This window comes from Schistocerca americana, chromosome 4, assembly GCF_021461395.2.
Source record: "Schistocerca americana isolate TAMUIC-IGC-003095 chromosome 4, iqSchAmer2.1, whole genome shotgun sequence".
Taxonomy (NCBI): Eukaryota; Metazoa; Arthropoda; class Insecta; order Orthoptera; family Acrididae; genus Schistocerca; species Schistocerca americana.
In genome coordinates, this window is record NC_060122.1 from 587,914,499 (window position 1) to 587,939,973 (window position 25,475).

General features: G+C 40.2%; 1 protein-coding gene across 2 annotated transcripts in view; it reads right to left on the reverse strand.

Moving 5' to 3' along the window:
- Nucleotides 1-25,475, reverse strand: part of LOC124612475 (band 3 anion transport protein) — an 860,143-nt gene that overhangs the window by 42,912 nt on the left and 791,756 nt on the right. For both annotated transcript variants that reach the window (XM_047140708.1, XM_047140709.1), the window contains 4 exons: nucleotides 22,364-22,524; nucleotides 21,232-21,397; nucleotides 20,697-20,944; nucleotides 3,225-3,439 (listed from right to left, as the gene is read on the reverse strand). In XM_047140708.1, coding sequence (XP_046996664.1) covers nucleotides 3,225-3,439; nucleotides 20,697-20,944; nucleotides 21,232-21,397; nucleotides 22,364-22,524 — 790 coding nt within the window. The remainder of the gene's footprint in view (nucleotides 1-3,224; nucleotides 3,440-20,696; nucleotides 20,945-21,231; nucleotides 21,398-22,363; nucleotides 22,525-25,475) is intronic.

Below are 25,475 nucleotides of genomic sequence, written 5' to 3' on the forward strand. Positions count from 1 at the left end.
CTTTTTCTGTGCACAAGAATTCAATAACAGCACATTCCTGGTAATGTGAGTTGTATGTAGACGCCACTCTGACACTGTATTATGACTGTGCGTCTGCAAGAATGGTTCAAAACTTTACCGGCGCACAGAACAAACATCAAATGTGAAGCACCAACAAGGACGTCTGTCTATGTATAGTAATGGCTTTTTTTAAACAAATGTGGGGCACTACTTATTGAATGACCCTTGTAAATTTTTAGATAATCAGTTGAATAAATTTCTATTCGTGCCCTTATAAATGCAGGTATTATTTTGACTAAATTTTGTTTTCTGTGAGACAATGTGGAATAATTTGTTAATATGCCCTAAGTATTGTTTTTTTATGAGTGCTAGTGTAGTTGTCATTTCCCCAAAGATTTTTTAAAAATCTGTTTTAAAGTAAATATTTTTCTCTTTCCAATGATACTGGCCAGAATATTGACACACTGTAACGACAGTCAGCACACAGCAGTACGTAATCTAAATTGTGGACATTTAAAAGAAAGTAATAGTTATATTTTGAAGGCTCAAATGACCCTTTATTATGTGATTACAACAAATCTGATCCTGAAGACAATTTTACATAAGAGTAGTAATTTCAAATCTTGCCTACTTCAATTTTAGGAGAAATTAAATGAATTTAAAATTATTTATTGAATATTTGACAGCAGCAGATGAATTTTTTTTAGTATTTTAGGCTGGTAATCTGGCTGCTATCATTCTGGATCACTTTAAAATAGAGGTATGAAATTTTAAACCAGCCACTGTGTATCTAAATAAACCATTTGTACCAAATTTCATGGAAATTGACACTGGTGAGATGCATTTTGCCATTTTTGTACTTCATTTTACGTGGATGAACCATGTTTATTCCAAATGGCTACCACTTCCTCGATCCTTATTTCTGTCATTTCGGTATTCACCATTAAGTTTTCTCTGAGAGTTAGCTTAAAGTCTAAAACAAAAATTTCCATGTAAGATATTTTGTGATCTGATTCTGTCCTGCATGTAACAGTATTCCTAGCCCAAGAGCTTAGGCAACCCATTTCACAATAACATATTTCTTTAAATATAGAAGGAAGCTACCTTGATAATAAATATTTGTATTTTTTGGCTGTTTGTCTGTGATATTCTGACTGTAACAATGAAAAAGTTTGCATAATTGTCAAAAATCATTCTGCAATAAACGACTGACAAATTGTTAAGTACAAACTTACACTTATTATTCAATAACTGTTGCGAAGTGATATTGAAGTGTTACAAATAAAATGTGCTGCTTTAGAACACAGATGCAAAATTCTAGGGAACAGTAATACTATTAAAAGTCAATGAAAATAGCTGTTTCAATACTCTAAGATCATATGCAATTAAGAAATGCGCTACATCTAAAAGGGTAGGAAGGGACAATTTAGAAAAAAAGAACTGTGTAATGATAGTACACAAGGAACAACAGTCAATACATATTAAAAATGTAACCAGTAAAAAGTCTGCATCCAGGAGAGTAGAAAACAGCACTGCTGTGTTAAAAATCACGTGCAAAAGTGGATCCTCAAAAACAGATAGGCCCATGAAATCTGCAAAGAATAGTTCTGCAGCAATACAAAAACAAATGCATCATGGAGTAAACATCCAAATATTCAGGGACAGCCATGCATGCAATGTTTCAAACTTTGAATCAAACTCTGTTAAAGACATGATGAGTGTATTAGCTGTTCTCAAGCCTAGAGTGAAAATCAAAAACATGATTAGCAAAGTCAAAAAAGAATGTGCCAATTCTAAAAAAAGTGATTGCCTTGTTCTCACAGCGGGATCAATGTTAACAGCAATGTGGTTAGTGTGTTTCTAAAAAAAAAATGGTCATTATTTTGCAACTGCTGTTGATTACAAACGTGATATTGGTGAACCACATACGAGATTTGATATGGCAGACTGGTCTTGTGTAAATAGTGAAATTCGATGAACTAATGAATAACTTCAATATTTTTGTTCAAAGTTCAAAAACATAAGACGTCTCAATGACATCAGTTATGACAAATGCATGGCCAACACCTGCATCAATCTGGGAAGAAGAAACTCAGATATAAATAAGGCTGATGGCAAAATAATACAAGTAAGCAGCTGCAAAACAAACTGAGTGCGCACATGTAGGAAAACTAATGAAAAGGGGCAAATTCGAAGCAAATTTGGCCCAACATTAACAATACTGAACAAGTATTCATTGCACAGGTGGACTACATTCATCCAGCATTTGAGACTGACAGTAGCTAATGATTTCCAACAAACTTTGCATATAATTTAAACCCTTACAAAACTTCGTTCTCGCTGCCCCCCCCCCCCCCCCCCCCCCCCCGAAATTATGAGAAAAAAAAGTTTACCACTTACTATATTTCCGTTGTCAATGCAGTAAAACTTTAGCATTGGGCATGACATTTTAATTTGTTACTTATTTACTATTAACACTGCAACACATTTTGCAGACAGTATCTGCATATAGCACTGAATGTACCTGCAAAATTGTATCATTTTTTGACACACAGTTCAGGCGATATGACGTCATAAACACTGAGATGTGTGAACAACTAGCTTTGCATAAAATAGAGAGAAAGTTACTCACCCAATACTCATCAAGTGTTTGAAACAAGAGTACTTGGTGATTTCCAACAGACTTCAAACATAATTTCAGATCTTTTCTCACTTACATGTTTAAAAAATTAACTCCTTTTAAAGTAGGTGTTTGAAGCTGTTTTATGCATAGGAGTTTGACTCTTGCCTCAAACAATCATATCATATCAAAAATAAAAATAAAGGTTGATGGCCATGAACAATTAAAAATGTCACAGTAACAGCAGCAGACTGAGGCAGAACTGGTAACTAATATTGAGACATCAGAGCTTCTGTGAATCTTACAAAGTAAGAGATACCAGTAAAGGTGAAGCTGAGTGAGAAAGTCACGAGCCATGCCTGGATAACTCAGTAAGTAAGAGTATTGCCCTTGAAAGGCTAAGCCCTGGGTTTGAATCCATGACCAGCATACATTTTTAATCTACCAGGAAGTGGCAAAGTAAAAAGTTCATACCAAAAACCAAATTTGTGGTTTTGAAAGCTAACATCTGTTCACAGATTGTTGTTGCCAGTTCACTTGCCAGCAGTCAGTGAATAAGTTTCTTATCTCACTGTCATGATGTAACGCAGTGATGATCACTTACCTTTGACTTCAATTATGTGTGGTTTTTCTCCAGGTGCGTGTGTTCGAGACATTATAGTCACTGCCGAAACATGGGTAAGTGAACGTACAGTTGCAGCACACATCCAAGGTGCACCAATTAATCCACAAAAGGTGTTTGATAAACAAACAAGAAGAATATCTAAGTGAAAACCAGAACCTTTCTTCAATTTACGGTCCTTCTTATCTATTATGAGCCTGGAATAAAATGACAATCAATAATTCTTTTCTTGTATAACTGAAGTTTGTAGTTTTTGTTTATGATAACATTTTTGCTCTTTATTTCAAAAAGCTTTATAGGTAACATGAAATACGTTTATAAAATTATAAGACAATATTGCTTGCCAGTACTTACCTTTGGGAGGTGAATTATTCAGTACTGTCGACGGACACATGAAACAACACTGCTGTGCAAAATGTACAGATGAAAGTAACTTTTTCATGATTTGTCACTGCCAAGTAAGATAGCTTGATGGAACTTGGACCATATATAGAAAGAACTACTACTGTATAGTAGAAAAGGTAAGTGAAAGAATATGTAATGAAGCAAGCAAAAACTTATGCTTTTATTCAGTCACCTGGACATTACAAAAGGTACAAGATGGGTCTCACTAGAGTGTGTTATCACCAAGTGTAGCAAAGCATGCTCTGCAACATGATCCCATGCAGCCACAAGGTTAATATGAAATTTTTCTGGTATGGCATTCCATTCCTCCACTAGCACAATTGACAGCTGCTGGATGATCGTAGGTGGATGTGGATGTGCTACGATATATCTCCCCAACATATCCTCAAAGAGATTTAAGTTTTGGGGGGGTGGGGTGGGGGTGGGGGGGAGGAGAGGCAGACCAGTCCATTCGCCAGATATCCTCTTGTTCCAAGAGCTCTCCCACCTGCTCTGTTCAATACAGTCATGCACTGTCATCCATAAAGGGGAAGTCAGAGGTGAATGCACTCATGAAAAATGGGATTATAGCATCGCAATAACACCAACTGGTGAGTGTAATGTGCTACTGTGTTCAAAGATGCTGTAAAAATTACATATTACCACCACTCACCAAATGAGGATACATCCAGCATTGTCAAATGCGACTGCATTGGTGACCTTTCAGCCTTTGATCACAGCAGCACGCCACACTCACCAATCAGCATTATTGTCATTTTGCACTTCTTCCTCACATTTTTCTTAACAAGAGTGCGTTCAGCTCTGACTTCAATTTTATGGACAATGTCGTCAAACAGCACGGATGAAGGAACTCTTGAAATGTGAGGATATTCAGTCAATGGACTGCCCTGCCTGTTCACCTGACTTACATCTCATCAAGCACGTGTGCAATGCATTGGCAAGACATACTGCACCATGTCCAAATACATCACAGTGGAGGAATGGAATGAAGAACTCCTTAACAACATTGTGGCCTGGATGGGAGCACATTACACAGCCCACATGTGGTGATCACATACCCTAGTCAGACAAAATGTCCAAGCGGTAATCCTGAATCAAGCGACTTCAGTGTAGTTATTGTCTTTGAAAAGTCACACCTGTTTATCTCATTGTGTATTTCTTTCAGTTACCTTCTGTACTATGCTGTAGCAGTTCACTTGAGCAATGTCCCTTGACCGTGACATCATGCAAAAGTTACAAGTTTCGCACAGCGAAATTCATGACACTATCATAGTTTTTGGAATATTAGTTACTTCCTGAGGAATGAGGTAGGGAGATCTTGGGGAGGACTGAAAAGGATGAGAGGAATCTGCCTATTGCTTACTGGGGTCATTCTCATCCTGGGGTCTGAGGACCTGTACCATCTTTTGAACCTTCCACATCCTATTCCTCTCCTCCCTTTTTGGCAGTCATAGATATTACACTTCCTGAAGGTAAAAACTGACCAGCAATATTGTCACAAATCTTATGGTTTTCGTAGGCAAATTTTCATCCTTTTGATACTAAAAACGTATCTGAAATGTAAATTCTGTGATCTTTATACTATCTGTGTGAAACTTTTCATTAGCTCTTATTAAATTATTAATCTGTATAATGATGACCACACAGGTAAAAAATATCCAAAAGCAGTGTATCCATACATGTTAACCTCCAATTAACACAGTGGAAAGCCCAGGATGGAATAACAACAATATGGGAAGAATAGATTGCTACTCACTACATAGTAGAGATTTCTGCTAGCATATCTATTTCAGAAGGACATTATCAAACAACACAAATATTTTAAATATTTTAGCACTCTTTTTCATTGTGTCTGTCTGCAACTCAATGCCCTCTCTACATGGGAGAGAGAGAGAGAGAGAGAGAGAGAGAGAGAGAGAGAGAGAGAGAGAGAGTACACAAATCTGGCATAGTGTTACATAATGAGTTCTCTCTATTGTGACATATTTAATTCAGTTTCGTGGAAAAATATCCTAGACAATTACAGTTCTTAATTAGTTAACAGTGAGTGACTACATTAAGCAGGATGATCTCCATCTGCCAAACATCTGTGAAGTGCACTGTGGCCTCAACCCCAAAGACTTCTGCGGTGCCACAGAAATCATCTTTACCACTGCCATCCAGGTCAGCATTTGCCAATTTCTGCTGGACACTCTGGACGCAGGTTAACTCCTGCAACTTCCTCTGAGCCTTGTCCTGCCCCAGCCTTCCACAGTACTTAGTAATTCAAGCAACATAGTCCAGGGACAAAATTATGACTGGGGAGAACTCATGTATGGGATTCTCCAAGGATCAATCTTAGGTCCACTACTGTTCCTCATACACTATGTGATCAAAAGTAGCTGAACACCTGGCTGAAAATGAATTACAAGTTCGTGGCACCCTCCATTAGTAATATTGGAATTCAGTATGGTGTTGGCCCACTGTTAGCCTTGATGACAGCTTCCACACTTGCAGGCATACGTTCAATTAGGTGCTGGAGGGTTTCTTGGAGAATGGCAGCCCAACTTCCATGGACTGCTCCACTGAGGAGAGGTATCGATGTCAATCGGTGAGGACTGGCACAAAGTTGGTGTCCCAAAACATCCCAAAGGTGTTCTATAGGATTCAGGTCAGGACTTTGTGCAGCCCAGTCCATTATAGGGATAGTATCGTGGTGGAACTACTCCGCCTCAGGCCATGCATTATGAACAGGTGCCCGATCATACTGAATGAAGCAACTGCCATTCCCGAACTGCTCTTCAACAGTGGGAAGCAAGAAGGTGCTTAAACATCAGTGTAGGCCTGTGCTGTGATAGTGCCACGTAAAACAATAAGGGGTGCAAGCCCCCTCCACGAAATACACAACTACATCATAACACCACCGCCTCCAAATTTTACTGTTGGCACTACATGCGCTGGCAAATGACAGGCACCAGGCATTCGCCATACCCACACCCTGCCATCGGATCACCACATTGTGTACTGTGATTAGTCCTTCCACACAACGTTTTTGCACTGTTCAAAAAATGGCTCTAAGCACTATGGGACTTAATTTCTGAGGTCATCAGTCCCCTAGACTTAGAACTACTTAAACCTAACTAACCTAAGGACATCACACACGTCCATGCCCGAGGCAGGATTCGAACCTGCGACCGTAGCAGCAGCGCGGTTCCGGACTGAAGCGTCTAGAAACGCTCGGCCACAGCGGCCGGCTGCACTGTTCAATAGTCCAATGTTTACACTCCTTACGCCAAGTGAGGCATCGTTTGGCATTTACCGCCATGATGTGTCACTTATGAGCAGCCGCTCGACCATGAAACCCAAGTTTTCTCACCTCCCGCCTAACTGTCACGGTACTTGCAGTGGATCCTGATGCAGTTTGGAATCCCTGTATGATGGTCTGGATAGATGTCTGCCTATTACACATTACGACCCTCTTCAATTGTCGGCTGTCTCTGTCAGCCAGCAGATGAGGTCGGCCTGTACGCTTTTATGCTGTACATGTCCCTTCACGTTTCCACTTCACTATCACATCGGAAACAGTGGACATAGGGATGTTTAGGAATGTGGAAATCTCATGTACAGATGTATGACACAAGTGACACCCAATCACCTGACCATGTTCGAAGTCCGTGAGTTCCATGGAGCACCCCATTCTGCTCTCTCATGATGTCTGGCAGAAATTTCAAAATTTTTAGGGGTTCATATTGATGAGAATTTAAATAGAAAAAAAATACATTTTGGAACTCCTAAAACAACTTAGCTCAGCCACATTTGTGCTTAGACTCATTGCAAATCTTGGGGAGAGATAAATCAGTAAATTGACAGGTTTTGCATATTTTCATTCATGATGTCATATGGACAATGTTCTGGGGTAACTCATCTTTAAGAAAACTCTTCATTGTGCAAACAAATGTTGTAAGAATAATATGTGGTGCTCGCCTCTGATCATATTGCAGACATCTGTTTAGGAATTGGGTTTTCTGACTACTGCTTCACAACATATTTTTCCCAAATGAAGTATGTTTTAAATAATCCACTGCAGTTAAAAAGTAACAATGAGGTACATAATTACAATATCAGAAAGAAAAATGGCATGCATTACTCCATATTATGGCTATCTTTAGCATAAAAAGGGGTGCACAATGCTGGAACAAAAATTTTTAATCACTTAACCACTGATATAAAATGTCCGACAGACAGCAAAGTAAACTGAGAAAGTTTCTCCTTGACTCCTCCTTCTATTCTGTAGAAGAATTTCTGTTACTATAACATGTATGTGGTGGGTAAAAAAAACCACACACACACACACAACAACAGCAACAACAACAACAACAACAACAACTGTGGTGTACGAGAATTTTGGGGTAAATTCTAGAGACACTCGTATTTCCACCGTCTTGAACATGTGCTATTTTAAAGATGAGTGTGTGAAAGTGGAACTTTGTCTACTGCACCACAATCATGTGTGTGCACAACTGGTGTGAATCGGACAGTTGACTGGTTTGGGCAGGGAGTTGCAGCGCTCACCTCAGAAGTCAGAAGTTACACGCCCAGCACAAAGAGCAAATGCGACGTACTCCATGATGGTGCTACATCAGTCATCATTGAGAACAGTTGAATGTTGTTAAAGAAAAGAAAAGATACTTACTTATTCACCTACTTTCGTGAGGTCCAGATGGTGGACTTGCTAGAGCTTGGTTTAAAAGTAACTGAGTGTACGGACTTATTTTAAGAGTATAAAAAATTTCTCCAAAACAGCATCTTATCTTCAGAGAAGATGTTCAGAATGTAGCCATATGTACAGCTTAATTTACAATGTGAATGTAAAATGACCCACTCCACATTATTATGACCGACTATGCAAAATGATCCAGGGAACATGTAAATAACTAACAGCAGCACCTATGGGCTTTGATCCACTGCCCCTTGAGCCTCCCAATGGTGGTTACATCAGAATATGTTCCATCCCCATTTCTCTCTGCTGGTGGCTGCTACTGGGGGAAGAGGCAGGATGTAGTGGCACTAGCCAACATTGCTAAGGAAACTGAGTGGCTGGTCCAACATTGCAGTTAACTGCTGTAGCACTGCTACCCATATGGAAGCTCCCTCTGACAAGACCACACCAAAACTCCTACATACAAGACCACACCAAAACTCCTACATATAAGCCAGCCCAGGAACCGTATGAGTTTGTTGTAAGGCAATTTGTGAAGTGTGCACCGATTTGCATCTATGTTTTATTGGCAGAACACAGATACTGCTTGAAATGGACCTAGACTGGATTGTTTACTTCAATACAGTTTCGAGTACTGCTCTAATAGTTTTCTTCAACAGATCACAAACTGTCTAATAAATCTAGGAGAGTCCCCAACAGTTCAGTGTATAACTCACATTTACAAAACATACAGTTCAGGGATGCAGTGTTTTCATCTGCCCATGACAGGAACTGGTAACTAGCAGGGACATGGTGGGGACAGAACAGTGTTGCTAAATGCAGCATTGGTAGTCAGAGCTGGTTGGGGGGAGTGGATAGCAGAGGAATGAGAAGAGGAAAGGACTATGCATGTTTGTCAGTGGAACAGAAGGCATGTGAATGTTTGGAATAGGAGTAGGGAAAGTGACAGACAGATGGATGACAAGGACTAGCAAAGATTGATGCCAGGGGTGCTTACGGGAACAAAGGGAATGTTGTAGGGACGGTTCTTCATGTTGGATACAGCAAGTGATATAATTTGTATATATCTGTCACATGACGGAAAGATCAAATGGCTCATTGGATGTATCATGTGATCCTTGGTTTTTCCACCCAAATTCACCTTCAGTTGAGCTATCATGATGGTGATTATAATTGATGTCGAGGTCATGCCATTAACATATACATTAAGCATGCACAGTTGAACCATGTACCACCTGAGAATGGGCAGGACTCACAACAACTGTGAAATAAGTAAAGAAGCTGCACAATTCTGATGACATTATGATATTAACATTTTCAGTTTTTGGGGAAAACACTGAAAGCCTGGCCCTCTTATGTTGCCAGGGATGCAGTTACTGTTGCTTAAGATGTTGTTACTCCTTACAACATCATCTGCAGAGTGACTGGAAAGACTGCAATGTGATTATTGTTGAAAACCAAGCTTCTAGGAACTCACTTCAACTGCAACTGTGAAGCTAGAAGACACCACCTCAGCTTTAGCCACAGTCAACTTTCTCAATACAGACAGCAATATCTCTTATTTGCCTTGACGCTGTGACAGTTAAATTGCTGATGATGAGCAAGTACTAATATCGTTGAACAAAGGTCTTGGAAAGGATGGACTGTGATTTCTGCTGTCACTTCTGTTTAAACAGTAATCTCTGACTGCATATTATCCTGTCTTCCATCTTTAAGCTCTGAGGTTTTCAAATCTCATCTGATGCAGTCCCCAACAATCACTCTTTCCTTCTCATCCTGTGCAGTGTCTCCCCTGACCTATGGTTCTGGGTGACTTTCCCAAAATCCATTTTTCTAGACCTCTCCAGTCCTTTTCCTTCACCCCTCTTCCTTCCCTTTCAACGTTTCTGCGTGAAGAAGGAGCCACTGGCTCCATAAGCTTGCCATTTACAATCATTTCCTTCACCCCTCTTCCTTCCCTTTCAACCTTTCTGCATGAAGAAGGAGCCACTGGCTCCAAAAGCTCACCATTTACAACCGTCTTTTATGTGTGTGTTCTGCTGCCGCTTGGTGAGTAGATTTTTATCTATCCAGTTAAATTATTTAGTCAAAAATAGATTTTTTTGTTGTTATATTACTTTTACTGTCTAATTTCCTAATCTAAGCATCACCTGATTTAATCTGACTACATTCCATTACACCTACTTCACTTTTGCTAATATTCATCTTATATCACCCTTTCAGGATGCTGTCCATTCCATTCAAAATCCTTTACTATCTCTACTATCTCTGACAGAATTATATTGTCATCAGAAAATCTCAAAGTTTTCTTCTCCCTGTTTCTCCTAATTTTTTTCTGGCTTCATTTACTGCTTGCTCGGTGTACCAACTGGAAAACTTTGGGGATAGGCTACAACACTGTCTCAAACCTGTATCCACCCTTTCATGACCTTGAATTCTGTATAAATGCCATCTGGTTTCTACACAATACTAAATAACCTTTCACTCTCTGTATTTTAGCCCTAACTTTCAAAATTTCAAAGAGTTATTCCAGTGAACATCACTGAAAACTATCTCCAAGTGTACAAGTGCTATAACTGTAAGTTTGCCTTTCCTTAACTACCTTCTTCTAAGATAAGTCATAGGGCTAGTACTGCCTTGTATGTTCCAACATTTCTCTGGAACCCAACTGATCCCCCAGAGAAGAGCTTCTACCAGTTTTTCTTGTGTAAATAATTTGTGCCACTATTTTTCAACCATGACTAATCAAACTTAGTTCAATAATATTCACACATGTCAGCACCTTTTTCTTTGGAAGTGGAGTTTCTACATTCTCTTGGAGTCTGAGGGTATTTCCCTTCTCTCATGCATCTTGCAGACCACAAGGAATAGTTTAATCATGGTTGGCTCTTCCAACGATATCAGCAGTTCTGAGGGAATGTCTTCTATTGCATGGGGCTTGTTTTGACCACGGTCTTTCAGTGCTATGTCAAATTCCTCTTGCAGTCTCATGTCCCCCATCTCAACTTCATCTACTTCCTCATCTCTCTGTACAATACTGCCTTCAAGTTAATTTCCCTTGTATAACTGCTCTACACACTCCTTCCACCTTTCAGTTTTCCCTTGTTTGCTTAGTACTGGTTTTCCACCTGAGCCCTTGATATTCATACAGCTGTGTCTTTTCCTGTAGGTGACATCTATGTTTCCTTTATTCCTACATGTTCCTATAGACATACATTTGTGTTCTAGCAGTTCCTGCTTAGCCGTTTTGCACTTTCTGTCAATCACATTTTTAGAAGTTTTTATACACTTCGTTCCAGCGGAGGTTCGAGTCCTCCCTCGGGCATGGAGCCGGCCGAAGTGGCCGTGCGGTTAAAGGCGCTGCAGTCTGGAACCGCAAGACTGCTACGGTCGCAGGTTCGAATCCTGCCTCGGGCATGGATGTTTGTGACGTCCTTAGGTTAGTTAGGTTTAACTCGTTCTAAGTTCTAGGGGACTAATGACCTCAGCAGTTGAGTCCCATAGTGCTCAGAGCCATTTTTTCGGGCATGGATGAGTGTGTTTGTCCTTAGGATAATTTAGGTTAAGTAGTGTGTAAGCTTAGGGACTGATGACCTTAACGGTTAAGTCCCATAAGATTTCACACAAATTTGAACATTTCTCTCTCTCTCTCTCTCTCTCTCTTTTTTTTTTTTTTTTTTTTTTTTTTTTTTTTTTTTTTTTTTTTTTTATACCCTTTTTCCTGCTTCATACACTGTATTTTTATTTTTTCTCGTTTCAGAAATAAAATTTAATATCCCCTGCGATATTGAAGGATTTCTACTACATCTAATCTCTTTACATTTTTCATCCCCACTCAAAGCTACCCAATTGTCTTCTACTGTATCCTTTCCCCTGTTTCAGTCAATTATTGTCTAATGTTCACTTTGAAATTTTGACAACCTCTGGTTGTTACAACTTATTCAGATCCCATCTCCTTGATTTCCTACCTTTTCGCAAATTTTTCATTTTAATGAACCGTTCTTAACCAACAAATGTGGTCGGCTCCACTTCTGCTCCTGGAAATGTCTTACAGTTTAAAACCTAGTTCTAAGATCTCTGATTTATCAGTGTACAATCAATCTGAAATCTCCCAATGTCTCCATGTCTCTCTAATGTGAACAGGCTTCTTTTGTGAATGTTAAACTAAGTGTTAGCAATGATTAAATTGTGCTCTGTGCAAAACTCGACCTGGTAGAGTTTCCCCCAGTTCACATTCTCTTACTATTTTTCCTTCCCTTTCTCTTCATACTAAAGAAATCCAGTCACCCACCACAATATAATTTTCATCTCCTTTTTATGAATAATTTATTTTTATTAATTTCATCATATATTCTTTCAATCTCTTTATCAACTGCAAAGTTAGTTAGTACATAAACTTGTACTATTGTGGTGGGTGTTGGCTTTGTGTCTATCTTGGCTACAATAATGCATTTGCTATGCTGCTCCCACATTCCTATTTTTACAATTATTATTAGACTTTTATTTGATTTTGTATTTATAACCCTGCACTTACCTGACCAGAAGCCTGTAATATTGCAGCCAAACTTCACTGATCCCCATATATCTAACTTCAAACTATCCATTTTCCTTTTTAAATTTTTGAACTTACCCACCCCATTAAGGGATCTAACATTCCATGCTCCTGTCTATAGGATGCCCATTTTGTTTTTCCGAATAACAGTATCCTCCTGAGAAGTCCTCACCTGGAAATCTGAATGGAGGATTACTTTGCCTCAGGAATATTTTAACCAAGAGGATACATACACACATATCCAGTGATCACAAGCCTTACAGACCATGCACTGCTTCCATAAACAATCTTCATTCCTTCCTGTTTTGTACTCGGTTCCTCCAGGTGTCTCCAGTCCCCAGGGCTACCAGGTATTTTGTCAGATCATTCAACGAGCATTACCTTGGTTGTCCTATGGGCCCTCTGATGTTTGGTTCCTCTCAATGAATATCATGGAAAGAATAGCAAGGGGAATGAAATGCATTTATTCCCTCAGGGAGACGCTCAGCTCAAAATTAGCAAACACTAAGATGAGAATATGTAGCTGCGATACACCCAGCAGTCATGTATGGTGTGGAAACCTAGAGCGTAACTACATGAGAAAAGGAAAAATCATTAATAGTTGAAAGAAGAGTAATGAGAAAGTTATGGGGACCAATCTTACATAAAGGAAAATGGAGGAGGAGGAGGAAGAACGAAGAAATCTACCTCTTTATACAACGACCAACAATCTTACAGAAGACGAAGAGTAAAAGAATCCTGGGGGCAGTTCATGTAGCCAGTATTCCAGAAGAAAGATAGTTGAACAAAACATTTGAGGGGAAACCCAAGAGGATGCAGTCATTATTTAACCATACTGCAAAGCTGCATGTCCATGAGAAAAGTGAGAGCTGTAGTTCCCCCTTTCTTTCAATCATCCAGACTGTTGCCCCTGCGACTACTGAAAAGAATACTGCTGACCCTTAGGAATCATGTCTATCTGGCCTCTGCACAGGTACCCCTCCTGTGTGGTGCACCAACAGCACAGCTATCTGTATCACTGAGGTACACAAGCCAATGTCTGTGGTTTATGGAGCATTTTCTTATAGTCACATAATTGTTTAAGAATCCATTTTGCCCACAATTGCAACTTGTGTACCATCAGGTGTCAAGCTCAGCCTTTCATTAATGGTATGTTTTACTTGATAAAACTGATCACAAACCACATCCTGCTCATATTATCTGTTCCATGGTGAACTCTTCCAGCATCTAGTATTATCTACACTGCAGTGTATCTTACAGCACCCCTTCTCCCCTCTGGCCTTTCCTATGGGGTTAGCAAGCAACAGAATGTTCTTGTTTGGTTTATTATAAATTTTCATTTCATATATTGCAAGCTGAAAATACAATTTCAATCAAGGAGCATGAAGCATATCTTGTGTTACATGAATGATCAAGCTTTTGACAATGTTGACTGGAATACTCTCTTTCAAATTCAAACTGTGGTAGGGATAAAATACATACAAAAACAGTGAATTAGATTAGGAAATGAGACACTTAAAGTAGTAGATGAGTTTTGCTATTTGGGAGGCAAAATATTTGATGATAGTCAAAGTAGGGAGGATATAAAATGTACACTGGCAATGGTAACAAAAGCATTTGTCAAGAAGAGAAATCTATTAACATCGAGTATAGACTCAAGCGTCAGGAAGTCCTTCCTGAAAGTATTTGTATCGAGTGCAGCCATGTATGGAAGTGAAACATTGATGATAAACAATTTGGACAAAAAGAGAATACTAGCTTTTGAGATGTGGTGCTGCAGAAGAATGCTGAAGATTAAATGGGTTGATCACATAACTAATAATGAGGAGGTACTGAATATAATTGCGTAGAAGAGAAATTTGCGGTACAACCTGACTGAAAGAAGGGATCGGTTGGTAGGACACATTCTGAGGCATCAGGGGATCACCAATTTAGTACTGGAGGGAAGTGGGGGAGGGGGGTAAAAATCATAGAGGGCGAACAAGAGATGAATACAGTAAGCAAATTCAGAAGGTATGTAGGTTGCAGTAGTTACTCAGAAATGAAGAAGCTTGCACAGGATAGGGTAGCAAGGAGAGCTACATCAAACCAGTCTTTGCACTGAATACCAACACAACAACAACATGAATGATGAAAATTATTTTTCTTCAACAGTTGTGGTCTCCTGTATAAAAAGTTTATAATTTTTTAGGTTATAAGGAGATTACAGTAAAAGACTATAAATTTTTACACAATACTCAACGTGATTTCCTTGGAAATTAGGTACTCATGTTTCTAATTATACTTTTCTGAAACTTCATTACATTACTTAGGGTTTCTAAAAACAACATTATTGCATCAAACAATTGAATTTAAATACAGTACACGATTTTTCACGTTTACTTGTTAATAGTGCTACATAATACTTGCACTGCTTATATGAAGCTCTTTTCTATGTATTCAAAATGTGCACTTCAGTTAAAATTCTTACTCAGAATAAGTACTACACATTTTACAAAGTTTACTTCCAGTACTTCTTGATTTCTTTTTATTATACCTTTCAGTTTAATGGAATTATCTTTCTTATGAATGGGCTGATTTCTGTTCTGCTTCAATCAACTAGTGTCTCTCCCTCCACAAGAAATATATGATAATGGATAACAGATAATACAACAGACAATGCTAATGTATCCTCAGTCCAAAACCTAACATGAACCTACTGACCCTAAAGGCCCATCGATCTGTTCACAAACTTAAGTCACTTTTTAGCACCTGATGGGTACATTTCAGTTTCCTTCCTCCCTTCTCTGCATTCATATGATGTTTCAAGTAAGGACAAGGATTTCTTGTGTAACTATTACAAAAATGTAACAATATATTGGAGGTGCTGAGGCACAACAAAAAGACTGTCACAAATAAAGCTTTCAGCCATTAACGCCTTCATCAACAATAGATGACAGACAAATATAAACACACATACAACTGCAGTCTCAGACAACTGAACCCACACTGTGAGCTGCAGCACCAGTGCATGATGGTGGTGGTGACTGGGTGGGTATAAGGGAAAGCTTGGGGTGGGGAGAGGGAGGGATAGTTTGTTGGGGTGGTGGACAGTGAAGTGCTGCAGGTTAGATGGAGGGTAGGGGAGAGATGGTGGTGGTGGTGGGGGGGGGGGGGGGCGGGAGTAGTGGAAAACGAGAGAAGTAAAAAGACTGCGTGTGATGGTAAATGATGGCTGTGTAGCGCTGGAATGGAAACAGGGATGGGGCTGGATGGGTGAGGACAGTGACTAACGAAGGTTGAGGCCAGGAGGGTTACGGGAACATAGGATGTATTGCAGGGAAAGTTACCACCTGCGCAATTTAGAAAAGCTGGTGTTGGTGGGAAGGATCCATATGGCACAGGCTGTGAATGAATCACTGAAATGAGGATGTCATGTTTGGCAGTGTGTTCAGCAACTGGGTAGTCCACATGTTTCTTAGCCACAGTTTGGTTGTTATGTTCCATCCTGGATTTTCCATCGTTTGATTATTACAAAAATATAGTTTTTTTTTTTTTAAATCACCACCACAGGAAATTCTTTCAAGGTGCAATAATCTCCTCTATTAATTGTACTTGATCCATGTCCAATTAACAATGCTCAATCAGTCAAACAAGAGTAGAGCAAGCTACCTCCTGTTTTGACAAATTGTATGAAACTCATAAAACTGCAATGAACCACTTTAAAATCAATAGAGATAGTTTATCTTTCTGTTATAATATTTGGCACAATATACGAGAGTTGGAACTTAAATAGTGGCAACTATTTATTCACAACCGATACAAAAGAGTTATATGTTTGCACCTGTTATTGTTCTTCAAAGTAGTCACCAGCATTGCGTAGAACCTGTTGCTAGTGATGTGGAAGGCATAGTATACCGTTAGCAGAGCCTGTTCTGTTGATTGTGCGAATGGAGTGGTCTACTGCCTGTTGAATCTCTGGAACAGTTCTGAAGCGAATGCCACGAAGTAGTTCCTTCATCTTCGGAATCAAATCAAAGCCACAAGTACTTAAGTCGGGAAGTATGGTGAATGGTACAGTATGTCCCAGACCCATTGACCGAACAGAGCAGCCACAGCTCGCACTGTATGCGGCCGCGCATTGTCGTGAAAAATGATGGGTGGGTTGCGCAGTAAGTGTCGCTGCTTCTTTCGCAAAGCTGGTCGCAGGTGACGCTCCAAAAATGAACAGTAATACTGTGCATTGACGGTCTACCGTGGAGGAATGTAATGCATTAGGATAACACCATCACAGCCGTACACGAGAATCACCATAACTTTACACCGCTCCATTCGAATCATAACAGAACAGGCTCTGCTAATGGTATACTACGCCTCCCACATCACTGGCAATGGGGTCTACACAATGCTGGTGACTACTCTGAAGCACAGTAACAGATGCAAACATGCAACTCTTTTGTATCGGTTGTGAATGAATAGTTGCCACTATTTAAGTTCCTACCCTCGTATATCATAAAATTAAACACATGCTTGGAAGCTCTGAGAGGAAGTTTCATTACTCTCCAGTCTCAATATTATCACAAACTAGCAAACCTTTGGACTAGTGAAGGAAAAAAAAATCTGTGGGTGCGGTGGCAGAGAGCTCGTGCACAATGGATGTGAGGGGATGTAAACTCCTATCTGCACAGTTCAGGAAAGTTGGTGGTGGAGGGGAGGATCTAGATGGCTCAGGATGTGGAGCAGCCATTGAAATCAAGCATGCTATGTTCAGCTGCATTTTATGCCACCAGGTGGTCTACTCTGATCTTGGCCCCAGTTTGATGGTGACCATTCATCCTGGTGGACAGCTGGTTGGTAGTCATACCAATATAAAAAGTTGTGAAATGATTGCAGCACAGCTGGTATATGATGCAATGGCTGTCACAAATGCTTTGGCCTCTATTGGGGTTGGATAACCATAAGCCTCTGATAGGACTGGATTAGGAAGTTCTGGGTAGGTAGATTTGGCAGGTCTTGTGCCTGGATCTTCCACAAAGATATGATCCCTGTGGCTTGTAGATGGGATTGGAAGTGGCATGAGGATGGACTAGGATGTTTTGGAGGTTGTGTGGGTGATGGAGCACCACTTCAGGAGGTGTGGAAACGATCATGGGTAGTATGTCCCCTTTAGCAATCAAAGCCCAGACAAAGGATGTAGTTCAGTTGTTCTAGTCTGGGATGTAAAGGTCTCTGTGAGATTCCCAGCATACTGGGCAAGGAAGTTCTTGCCACTGCAGATATGCCGTCCATGGGTGGCCAGGCTGTGACTCGCACACCAATCTGTTTATGAGCCATATACAGGAAATTTCAAGTTTTAAACATGGCTCCAGCAGCAACTGTTGAAAATCTTTATGGTAAATGGTACAGCCAAACAGTTGCAGGATAAACATTTATTGAAATCCTTGACCACGGTTTTGGTATATCTAAATACACCTTCATCAGAAGCAAAAATACACCTGAACTATTGAAATCCTTGACCACACTTTCGCTATACCTAAATGTACCTTCATCAGAAGCAAAAATACACCTGAACAGGAAGACGCCTTCATAGCACAACAACACTTGCAGCTTTCAGTAACCAAAAAAATTAACAATGTAATTACAAGCATAAAAAACATTGCAGTCACTTACTAAAATCACATCCTGCAGTGGAGATGCATAAAACAACCATGCCAAAGCACATCGTCGGTAGTTAAAAATAAAATATCACCTCCATCTGTACAGCATAATTATGAAGAGATGGTCGATGTGGACACGGTATGTTATCAATACTCTGAACTAGCATGAAGAGGGTGTGGAAACACTAGGGCAGGCAGTTTCACCGAGAGGAGGCACTTGTGGTATGTGCGAGACACTCCTGCACATTAAAACCCAGCGATACATACTCATTCACGTCAAGATTTTAAAGGTTGTACTAATTCAAACCCTCTGTCTTAATAAATAAAACATATCAGAACCATTTAAAACATCTACATACAATAGAAAATATGAACACCTATTGTTCATGTGTTTTTGCTTCTGATGAAGGTATATTCAGATATACCGAAACTGTGGTCAAGGATTTCAATAAATCTTTATCCTGAAACTGATGGCTGTTATCATTTACTGTGAATATACAGGAAACCTTCCTAGCCTCCCAAAAGTCCTAACCCCTTGTCTGGTTTAGGTTCATTGATGATATCTTCATTACCTGCACTCTGGACCAAGTCACCCTGTCCTCATTCATTCACAACCTCAACACCATCTCCCCCATTTGCTTCATGTGGTCATCCTCAAGCCCAAAGTAACTAACTTTAAATCTTTATGTAGATTATTCTTATTTCCAGTTCTGATTCCATGAACTGATTTTTTGGTCTGAAGATGACACATATTACTTGTGACAAAAATATTAAGGAATAAATATATTTGGAGGGAAAGGTCAGTATCCTAAATTCCTTGAATAGGCATCTATAGGATGTTCTTAAGTTCACACCACAAATAATTTGTAGTACATGGTTTTGGACTTGGAAAACTTTGGCTTACTTGACATTATGAAATAACAGTAAGTCAAGGTTTCTAGAATGTGAGGACACAATGCCACAGTTTGGCAGAAAATGCAGCATGATTTCATCAATAAAATTCACTGTCTGATAACACTGCATTCCAGTGGCAAGATTTGTTTAATAATTCTACAGTATGCTCTTCCCAACTGAATATATTATCAACTTGTAATCCTAAGAATTTAACACTGTGAACCTCTTTACCAGCTTCTCATAATATTTTAGATTTGTACTGAGATGGAACTGCAATACATGGTGCTGATTACATTAAAATAAACATTTATTTTACACAATGTATGACTGGTAACTTTGTCTCATACAATGGGTCTAAACTTTTATTAGGTTTAAAAAACAAAGATGATGTGACTTACCAAATGAAATTGCTGGCAGGTCGACAGACACACAAACAAACACAAACATACACACAAAATTCAAGCTTTCGCAACAAACTGTTGCCTCATCAGGAAAGAGGGAAGGAGAGGGAAAGACGAAAGGATGTGAGTTTTAAGGGAGAGGGTAAGGAGTCATTCCAATCCCGGGAGCGGAAAGACTTACCTTAGGGGGAAAAAAGGACGGGTATACACTCGCACACACACACATATCCATCCACACATATACAGACACAAGCAGACATATTTAAATATGGTCTTTAAATATGTCTGCTTGTGTCTGTATATGTGTGGATGGATATGTGTGTGTGTGTGCAAGTGTATACCCGTCCTTTTTTCCCCCTAAGGTAAGTCTTTCCGCTCCCGGGATTGGAATGACTCCTTACCCTCTCCCTTAAAACCCACATCCTTTCGTCTTTCCCTCTCCTTCCCTCTTTCCTGATGAGGCAACAGTTTGTTGCGAAAGCTTGAATTTTGTGTGTATGTTTGTGTTTGGATGTGTGTCTGTCGACCTGCCAGCACTTTCATTTGGTAAGTCACATCATCTTTGTTTTTAGATATATTTTTCCTACGTGGAATGTTTCCCTCTATTATAACCATATCTTTTATTAGGTTTACTAGACACAGATAAGTCAACATTAGTTAAAAAGCCTCATCTCTGCAGTTAAGAGTACATCCCCACACTAACAATAATACTAATAATAATAGCAGTTATAATGAATGTTAGCATATTACGAGCCTTAGATGCTGATGAACTGAAAATAATAATAATAATAATAATAATAATAATAATAATGCAAGCAGGTGTAAGGATCTAATCAGAGAAGTTAAGAAGTTTAATAATGAACTTACTCAGTTATGTGTGTCTCCATGAAGAGTAGTATGTACACGAGCAATGCAGGAGCACATGCTGCAAATCCAACCCACACATAGACTAAGTTAGCAGGGGAAATTATCCACCCTCTAACATCAGGGTTACTTGGTGATAGTCCTTCGGGGACTTTTAACTTTTCAGTGTATGTTGCTGGTACAAAATAATCTAGTATTACCATACTTATAATCGCTATTGGCACACCAAAGTCTCCCAATGCACGCCTTGCCTGAAATAATGACAATAATGATGAGGATGATGATGATGATAACAATAATAATAATAATAATAATGACAGAGTAATAACATCAATGTCTTTTGTTTGCAGACAAAGAGTTTTATACAAAGTACTTCAAAGGCACTGAAAAGTCCAGAATTCTTACGAGAGAACAAACAGCTATGAGAAAGTCAAAATTGCCCAGATAAAATTAAACACATTCTTGAATTTTTGGAACCACATGAAGCTACACTGGCAAGGAGAGAAATAGAGCAATAGAATAAAACTGAGAAACTTACACTTCTTCCAAGAAACTTGCTGTTTCTGAACTGTCTCAGATAATAAGCTATAAAGAATGTTCCCAAGGACAAAATCAAACATAAGAGTGCTGTATTTGGTTGATCAACTTTGTCTTCTGTTCCAACAAATGCAAGTACACTGCTGTTGCCATTTGCTGCAAGTGACCTGAAAGCATGATGAATAAAGCTGTCAATGCATAAATTTATATCATGCAATCATGTTAATTCCTTTTTGGGTACTGTTTAGCAAAGCACAGTGAGACAGACACCTAAGCAGGAGATGGAGTGAGATTGGGTGTGCTATATGAAACCCCTGCCCTTTATCAACATAAACACTCTTGACCACAAACTGACAAAAGAGTCCAGCATTTGAATTTACTTTCGGTATTCTTCAATGCATATCCAACAAAGTGATTATAGCAGGAAGTGCCCCTTATATCTCATTACTAATGATCTTCCCTTAAATGTGGCAGTTTACTCAGAGTGAACAGGTTTCAACAGTCATCCATGGCCATTTAGATGACTGGACACCTAACCCATCATTAAAAAGAACATGTCAAAACAAAATAAATACCATCTGAACAGGCCTTGAAGGCTTAATGGTACCGCCACTGTGTCATCCTGAGCCCTTAGGCGTCACTGGATGCGACTATGGAGGGGCATGTGACCGACACTGCTCTCTGGTCCATTTTCAGTTTTCGTGACCAGTGCTGTTACCTCTCAATCAAGTAGCTCCTCAACTGGCCTAACAAGGGATAATGAATGTAATTACAATAGTAGTAAATATATGGACAATAGTATTTAGAATAAAAAATCATGTGGTGAACCCCACTCAAAGTAAGAATGTTGTGCCACGATACTGTTATTATTAGGTTAACTGAAAACAAGGAACGTCTTAAAGAAAGATTAATATAATGTTAACATTTATGAGGTAAGAGTAATTACAGTTCTCAGTGGCAGAATTGTTGTTTTGCAATGGTCATACATGTATTATCATCCTTGTACAGCTATGCATGAAGAACATATTTAGCATAAAGTGCCCAAGAATACAGTCTTTTAGTAAATTCGTCTCACTTGTATTCTAAACATACATGATCAATAAATTACACATGACCAGAAAATTGGTACTCACCCAAGATTTGTTGTATTTTCAACATAGCTTGGTTCGCTTACAGTGGTTGTATTTGTACTATTATTAGAACTCGATGAATTCTCATACCAAGAAGCAGCAAACAGGGAGAATTCATCCTGTTCTGCACAATAATCAGCTGTTAAGGGATGTTTCTGGAAAACCTGTGACAAATTAAGGGTTTGATACAGCAATGCTAATGGAAATGCTTTCATGTTATGCTTTCTACATTTTCAATTCTTTCCCTGATGTAGTATCTTAAATCACTAACAACGGTACCTGACAAATGCAATTTAACTATAACTTCAAGCAGCAAATAACTCAACAATAATAATATTGTTAGTAGACCTGCAATATAGCGGGGTGCAGACATCTCAGAAGAAAGTAGTAACATGCAGCCAGAAAAGTAAAAAAATTTATATTCTTACTACAGTTAGCAACTGCATTTTCTGTAGAGTTGGCAGCATCAGCTTTGTCTCACACATCAGCAAATTACTGTTGACACAATGCATCCTTCAGTCTGTGCTCTTCATTCTTAACTCAATGTTACCTGTTGTGCTATGTAGGGGTAGTAAATAGTAGTTTTATTGGTTTTGTTGAATGAGTGAAAATGACTGCTAAAAGATTTTATGTTGAAGAATATATTGAGTATGGATTCATGTTGCCACTGTGTTGTGTGTTGTAACAGACAACCATAAAAATAAAAGTAGTGATGTGTATCCTAACTAAGCTAAACTTCACCAAAACAGGTCTTGGGAGCCCAATGGTACCGACTGACCGACTCCTGTGTTGTCCTCAGGTGAGAGGCATCACTGGATGCAGATATGGAGGGACATGAAATCCGTTCACTGGTCCCCCAGCTGTTGTTGGTTTTTGTGGCCAGAGCCACTACTTTTCAATTAAGAGCTCCTTGCCATCACAAGGGCTGCGTACACCTTGTTTTCCAACAGAGCTCGGTAGACCTGGGCAGTATCACAGGTTTCAGATAATTTAGTGCCTTCAGGCAGAGAAATATAGAGGGGAAAGGTTAAAAAGCAAAGGCAGTTCACTCAGCCTTAAGGTGAGAGAGGCCCACTTGTTGTGAGGTCAGTCCCATCTGTTGCCATCGGATCTCATATATTTCAGTCATGAGCAGCCTTCCAAATTACCTGTTATAAGTACACTCCTGGAAATTGAAATAAGAACACCGTGAATTCATTGTCCCAGGAAGGGGAAACTTTATTGACACATTCCTGGGGTCAGATACATCACATGATCACACTGACAGAACCATAGGCACATAGACACAGGCAACAGAGCATGCACAATGTCGGCACTAGTACAGTGTATATCCACCTTTCGCAGCAATGCAGGCTGCTATTCTCCCATGGAGACGATCGTAGAGATGCTGGATGTAGTCCTGTGGAACGGCTTGCCATGCCATTTCCACCTGGCGCCTCAGTTGGACCAGCGTTCATGCTGGACGTGCAGACCGCGTGAGACGATGCTTCATCCAGTCCCAAACATGCTCAGTGGGGGACAGATCCGGAGATCTTGCTGGCCAGGGTAGTTGACTTACACCTTCTAGAGCACGTTGGGTGGCACGGGATACATGCGGACGTGCATTGTCCTGTTGGAACAGCAGGTTCCCTTGCCAGTCTAGGAATGGTAGAACGATGGGTTCGATGACGGTTTGGATGTACCGTGCACTATTCAGTGTCCCCTCGACGATCACCAGTGGTGTACGGCCAGTGTAGGAGATCGCTCACCAGAGCATGATGCCGGGTGTTGGCCCTGTGTGCCTCGGTCGTATGCAGTCCTGATTGTGGCACTCACCTGCACGGCGCCAAACACCCATACGACCATCATTGGCACCAAGGCAGAAGCGACTCTCATCGCTGAAGACGACACGTCTCCATTCGTCCCTCCATTCACGCCTGTCGCGACACCACTGGAGGCGGGCTGCACGATGTTGGGGCGTGAGCGGAAGACGGCCTAACGGTGTGCGGGACCGTAGCCCAGCTTCATGGAGACGGTTGCGAATGGTCCTCGCCGATACCCCAGGAGCAACAGTGTCCCTAATTTGCTGGGAAGTGGTTGTGCGGTCCCCTACGGCACTGCGTAGGATCCTACGGTCTTGGCGAGCATCCGTGCGTCGCTGCGGTCCGGTCCCAGGTCAACGGGCACGTGCACCTTCCGCCGACCACTGTCGACAACATCGATGTACTGTGGAGACCTCACGCCCCACGTGTTGAGCAATTCGGCGGTACGTCCACCCGGCCTCGCGCATGCCCACTATACGCCCTCGCTCAAAGTCCGTCAACTGCACATACGGTTCACGTCCACGCTGTCGCGGCATGCTACCAGTGTTAAAGACTGCAATGGAGCTCCGTATGCCACGGCAAACTGGCTGACACTGACGGCGGCGGTGCACAAATGCTGCGCAGCTAGCGCCATTCGACGGCCAACACCGCGGTTCCTGGTGTGTCCGCTGTGCCGTGCGTGTGATCATTGCTTGTACAGCCCTCTCGCAGTGTCCGGAGCAAGTATGGTGGGTCTGACACACCGGTGTCAATGTGTTCTTTTTTCCATTTCCAGGAGTGTAGTTTTCTGGAAAATCATTTAGTAGTGTTTCACATGATATTTTTTCACATCTACCGCTTAAAAAACACTAATTATTGCACTTGATTGTGGAATGATCAAACTCTCAACCAATGATGACAGTATGATTGAGGAACGTAAATCTTAGCAAGCTGAGATACTCTCTACACCTTTTACTGCATATGGGGTGAATTCAATAGTCAATAGAAAGACCCAATTATGAGCTTATGTCCACCCTTGGTACTGATCCTTGCCCAAACTATTTTACATGCAGCTTCAATTTCTGTTTCAGTAGATTTAAGTTTCAAAAAATACGGATGTTTGGGTACCACATACCCTAAGTCATAAATCACAAAAATCGGTGGGTGACCATATGTGCATCTCTGCTTGCACATTGTCAATTGGTTCATGAGCAACACCAACCATTCCTATCCTGTGTCATTACTGGTAACGAGAAATGTTGTCTTTATGCTAACAAGGAGAAGAAAGGAATGGTTGAGCCCAGACAAAGCAGCAACTCCTCATAAAAAGACCT